This window comes from Acanthisitta chloris, unplaced genomic scaffold, assembly GCF_000695815.1.
Source record: "Acanthisitta chloris isolate BGI_N310 unplaced genomic scaffold, ASM69581v1 scaffold26565, whole genome shotgun sequence".
NCBI classification, from domain to species: domain Eukaryota; kingdom Metazoa; phylum Chordata; class Aves; order Passeriformes; family Acanthisittidae; genus Acanthisitta; species Acanthisitta chloris.
In genome coordinates this window covers 9,615-15,564 of record NW_008673524.1, presented here as the reverse complement: position 1 = coordinate 15,564, position 5,950 = coordinate 9,615, and the positions used below count along the sequence as shown (strand labels likewise).

The window sequence follows — 5,950 nt, the reverse complement described above, 5'->3', positions numbered from 1 at the left end:
AAGAGCGGGGAGGAGGGAGTGTAAGCAGCTGCTGGTTCTTGGCTGCTGGCTGAGGTTAAACCACGACAAAAGTCTACAACTCCCAGAGTGTATTTTCAACATGAAAAGAGCTAAAATCACAATTCTATTCCATTGCTGTGTGTGAAATCCAAATCTTTTTGCATGGCTTCCAAAGGGAAGCTCTGGAAAACAGCCACTGCACTGGCAGGAATGTTCCTGGAGGGAAGGGCTGGCTCCCTCCTCTCTGCCTGGCCTGAGACACACTGGAAATGCTCCGACAGGTACTGTCAGTGTACTTGTCTCAAAGCAGCTTCTGGAAAATTTCAAGTTGCAATTACTTTATAAATCACAAGCCATTTTTTTCCTTAATCTTGCCAATTTTAATGAAGAAAAACCATTAGCATTTCAATGTACAAAAGTCCAATAAAACATATTTTTTTTTGCCTTTTAAGTCAGTGAGTGGCTAAAGTTTGGGTTAAACTTATTTAACAGTAAAAGTCTTCCAAATCTCACTAATAGAAATTTTTTATTTCCTGACTTGACTATAGGATAATGACAATCCAGCAATAAATAGCTATAAATACATTCATTGTTCCTATTCCAAAACTGATCACATAGGGAAGACATAAAACTGAAATTACCTTGTTTTGAGTTGTTTCTTTACAACGAGAGATGGGTGAGTTAGAGCAGAGTTGACTCGGACAGGAGGAAAAAACGAATAGGGCAGAAATTGGTCCAGTATTGACATTCATGAACATACCAGTTAGCAAAATTTATCCTTTAAATGACACTACTCACTTGATTTTTATTTGCTTGGGGGTATACATAATGAAAGCAGTTTCCTGGGAATCTTTGCTAGGACAGGTGTAGCACCCGGAGACACTGTTCCCACCCCTGGGCCTGTATGTGCGTGTAGAGTTATATACAGAGTCATGCACCCACACACACCCAGCTCGGCGGCGGCCGCGTCACTCGTCGTTGGCAGCACTCGTTCCTCTCACCTGCCCTTGGTTACGCAGCTGTGGAGAGACACAACACCACATTAGCAGCTTCCCTGGGCACACAGCTCCAAGCAGGCAGGAGGTTATCTGCAGGGAGAACCAGGGCAGGGCTGTCAGAACACCACCAGGGCTGAGTGAGTCGCACCAAAGCAAGGCTGGCTCCAGAGGGGATCTCAGCGGGAGCTGCCCCAGGGCTGGGAGCTCACACCGATCAAAGGGATTCAGCAGCCTTGGGCTGGGATCCCCTGGCAGTGCCACGACATTCCCACGGGGAACAGCAGCACCAAGAGCTGTAACTGCTGGAGAACTGCTCCTGCAGTAACGGTTCTAACACAGTCTGGTGTCTGTCAGCACTGGGTGGAACTGCATTTCAAGAACTTCACGTGGTTGGAAGGTGACAGTCCACAGTTTCCCTAAGGTAGGTGGGCTAAGTCCACGAGCTCACTTTGCCACTGTGCATGCAGTGAAGCGGTGCCAAGCTGTGTGACTGGTGCCCGGGAGGGCACATGTGGGTGCCAGGGCTCAGCCCCAAGGCTGTGACAGCCACGGGTCCCACACCTCAGCAGCCTGCACTGGGCAAGCACCGAGCACCAGGGCAGTGGCCAACACCACAGGCATCCTGCCCCAGCCCCAGTGCCTGCCCAGCCTGGTGTGCCCTGCGTACCCCCACACGGCACCGAGCAGCAGGGAGGCAAGGCCCACACGTGCCACGTGGGCATCGGGATGATTCCTGCCAGCAATTCCCATCCATCAGAACATTAATCCCTCTTCTCCTTTCCATCCAGCAGTTGACTTACACAGCTCGCTTTGCCTCAGAACCTACAGAGACCTCCTCTAGACGTCCGCAGCCAAAGTGCCTCGAACGGAACCCTTCTTACGCATCTGAAGTGAAATAAAACGTGAGCTCCACACACAGAACCTGTTGTGCTGAGGTTAGTACAAGAGAAGGAACGACCTGATCTGCAGAGCCAGGACTGCCTCTCCCTGGCCAGGGCCAGGACAGCTACGGCTGAGGGGCTTGGGGGATTTTTGGTGAGGAGACCTGGGAACTGGACAGCAGCTGTGAACGAAGCTGCTTGAACTTTTACCGGCCCGTGATGCTCCAGCTGGAGCCACACTGCAGGGGATACCCAGGGTGGCACCTCTGCCCTCACACAGATGTGATGGGGGTCATCACAGAGCCTGGGCTAGGCCAGATGCTTTCCTACTCTGAGCTGATGAGCTGTGTTTCATGGAGCAGAGGTGCTCCTCATCTCCAGGAACCAGAGACAGAAGCCACCGAGTGAAAGATAGAGAAAAGCAGTGAGAAAAAGATGGGCTGGGATAGAGAAACTCTGAAGGACACTGATGAGGATTCAGAGAGTAACAGAAAAGTAACAAAAGCAGAGATCCCGACTGTAAAAATCGACTGAAGATGGAGCACAGGAGCAACAAAAGAACTGGAATGTGCACAGAATCCAGAGAAAGATCAGCTTGAAGCAGAAGGAAGAAAAGGTGTTCATGAGAAGGGAAGAGCACCAGGCAGCTGTGTGGGAGAGAACATGCACTGCCAGCCCTGCTTTGTGCCTGGTTTGGCTTTAAGCATCACAGAACTGCCTGGTGCAGCCCTGTCCATCCTGCAGGGATGGGAGCACTGGGACATCTGCGTCACACTGAGCACCTCATCCCTGAGCACTCACTTTCCAGAGGTCCTGGCCAGTGAGCACAGTGGATGGAGCAGTTGAATATGAAACCATATGACAAATTATTTGGGACAAAATTAGCATTCATATCGTTTGGCAGTGACACTTTTGCCTTCAGGTTGTTCTCCAACAATGCACTTCACCACAAACCCCTTGACACTGCATCATTTATAGGTGTTTGTAGATGCTGAGAAATACCCAGAGCAGTAGGTCCCCACTCCTCTCACATTTCACAACAGCCACAGAAATCTGGGTTAGTGTCACATCAATACATTTATCTTGTGAAAAAAATTACTTTTTCAACAATACACAAGTTCCTGATGCTAACACAAGATACTTGCAAAAAACTATTGGCCTTACTTTGCAAAATGAGAAAACATTAAATAAATACGTAACACAAGATACTTGCAAAAAACTATTTGCCTTACTTTGCAAAACGAGAAAACATTAAATAAATACATTTGCTGTTTAAGAACAAGGATAAATGTCACCCCCAGAGACACGTGAGCTAGGCTTGGCTTCAGGGAAGAGCTAGAAAGCAGCAAATATTTGGGAAAAAAGTGTTTAGAAGAAGCTACTTACCAGTGAGAAATGTGAAACAACTTTCACTGCAAGAAGACAAACATCCATAGCCACAGAGACACAAAGGAACAACCTCCTCAGGCACACAGGTGTGTCAGGTTCTGTACAGACCTGGTGTGCACTCCTCACTGCCACCACCCTCACTCAGAGAACCTGGAGAGAGCCTGTTTCACCCCACAGGAAGAACTATGGCTGTGCAAAGGGGAATCTGTTTAGAGAGGAGAGTGGTTACACTTCTTCCTCCACAGACACCTGGGAACAGCTGGTCTAGGAACAGGATCAGGCATAATGCTGAATTAAAGAACACCTGCCAGAAACACCCAAACGCCCTTGAGAGCACAAGGCCTGCAGAAGTGAGTGACCACCAACCTTGTCCAAGTACTCTGGGGCTGCAGACACAGCCAAACCTTTTGGTTTGTGGGAAAGGAACATTTGGTGCTACAGCTCAGCACATCTGCCTAGGGATGCACAGGACCTGCAGGAACACTTCTCCCAAACCAGGAAACATGCCTACACAACACCACCTGTCCCACAGTCTGGAGAGGCCCAGGAGAGCAAGAGTGGGGAGGGAGCAGCTGCAGCTGTTTGGTACTACCAGCACACAGAGGTGCCAAGCCCAGACCACGGGACGTGCTCTGGGGCCATGTCCACAGCTGGGCCAGAGTCTCAGCAGCCTGGTCAGGGGTGTCTGGAATGCTTCAAACCACACAAAAAGCAAGTTGCAGCTGAAGACACAACATGTCTTGGAAGAACCAGTGGTAACCTGGCTGGGTTTGGGGCACACAGCAACCGGCAAACTGGGAAGGACATACAACCACAAACCCAAGGACTGCAAAGAACCTGCACAACTTTACATGAGAAAGGTTCATGCCAAAGGTCATGCTCTGAAAAGACACCACAGAAGGCTCCCTCCTCAGCCTGTGGTGGTCCTCCAGCTCTGAAAGGAAAGAGCAGTGACAGTGCCCTACACATGAGCTCCCTCTCAGCCATCAGCCCACAACAGATCAGGCCATAAGGGTTTGGTCCTCACAGCCACTAAAGCAGGAAAACTGACACCACCTCAGCTAATTTTACTGACTTCCTTTGGTGTGCTACTCAGGAGTAGAACAGGTGACACAGGACACAGAAACTTGCTTGAAAACATGTTTGAAGAAAAAAAAAAAAGTAATCAGATCTAATGATGACTAGAAATGAAACAAAGCAAAACACGTGATGGAGCAGCAAGGTGACAGCTCTGAGTTCTCACCAACGAGTGGCAAAAAGGCCCTGATGGGACTTTGTGCGACGGGTGTGGTGCCATAAACACAGAGGTGTCAGGGCAGACACTCTGGGTTAATGACAGCAGAGAGCTTGAAGCACATGGGTCTGCATGGGAGAACCACTGAGGAGGCCACGGTGCTCATCAGCAACTGCCCGAACACACCAAGGGGACAGCACTGCACAACTTGCCTCAGTCTCCAAGCAGAGACATCTACAGGTAGAAACACACACCCCTGAGCCCAGAAAAGCTTCCTTACCGCTTCCAGCTCCTTCTGGGTCTCATCCTCCATTCTCCTGATGTCCTCCATGGTCAGCTCAATCCACTTGTCAATCCAACAGAACAGCTGGCGATGGAAGTTGGTAAATATCCTCTTTTCTTGCTTTAAGAAGATAAACAAGCATTAGATCACAGGTCTGGGACTTGCCAGAGACTGGTGAAGTGATTGCAGCTGCTCGGGGTGAAGAGTTACAATCTTCAGGTGCTTCACACTGCTGCAGGTTCAGCCCCCTCACACCTCAGGAGCCAGTTTAAATTCCTCTTATTCCTCACAAGTTTAACATGGAAAAAAATGAACAAATTTCACTATCACAAAATAAGTTTCAAGCAAGTTCAGCAATTTATGCTACCTGAAAATGATGGAGAATCCTTTTAAAAACTGTCTTAGCTCCAAGGTGGCAGCAGACACAGCAGAACAGACAGTTCCTAAAGACTTAGAGAACTGTTCTGGGACAACACTTTCACTGGTGACACCAGTGAAACTCCATGTGTAGCAGACCAAGACACAAACGGTTGGACTGGGTGAGGAGATGGACAGGAATTGCCTGTCTGGGAGCAGCAGGAAGCTGCAGTGCTGCTCCTGCTCAGCCCCACAGAACCTCAGCCCCTCCCAGCAGCAGCAGCAGGCAGAACACTCACCTTCTGTATAAAGTTTTCGACTTTGTTTTGCAGCCCCCACCACTTAAATTTGATGGTCACCAACTTGTAAGCACACATTTTGGGACACTCCTCATCAGTTGCTAGCTCCTTCTGTTTGGGGAGAATTGGAAGGAAGTTTCAAAAACTTCATATTAAACATGATTCTATTTAGTGTATCAGAATTATAAAGCACATCATTAATTCATACTAAATTAATGAAATTCAAGCATGGTATTATAACAATAGAATATAATTCTAAGTATTATTACAGAAAAGCCCCTTTCTCCCCAGAACCAGGGGCTGTTCCTGACAGACTGGCTGTGCCCCACCCCAGGGCACTGAAGTGCTCAGCTCCTGTGAGGTGGCACACACATCCCTCCAGGATGGCACACGGTGGCTGGCAGGGGCAGGGAGGGCTGTGGGACAGAGGCAGGAGGGACTGGCAAGCTTTGTGCTCCTCTTGGGGTGTCACTGGGCTCCACGAGGGATGTGCTGGGCCACAGGAACTT

General features: G+C 49.0%; 1 protein-coding gene across 1 annotated transcript in view; it reads right to left on the bottom strand.

Moving 5' to 3' along the window:
- Nucleotides 1-356: 356 nt before the first annotated feature.
- The window catches only part of PITPNB (phosphatidylinositol transfer protein, beta), a gene marked incomplete at its 5' end in the record, with an annotated part of 14,772 nt that continues 9,178 nt past the window's right edge, over nucleotides 357-5,950 (bottom strand). Inside the window, 3 exons of the mRNA XM_009075006.1 lie at nucleotides 357-1,019; nucleotides 4,783-4,905; nucleotides 5,442-5,552. Of these exons, the coding sequence (XP_009073254.1) occupies nucleotides 969-1,019; nucleotides 4,783-4,905; nucleotides 5,442-5,552 (285 nt within the window). The remainder of the gene's footprint in view (nucleotides 1,020-4,782; nucleotides 4,906-5,441; nucleotides 5,553-5,950) is intronic.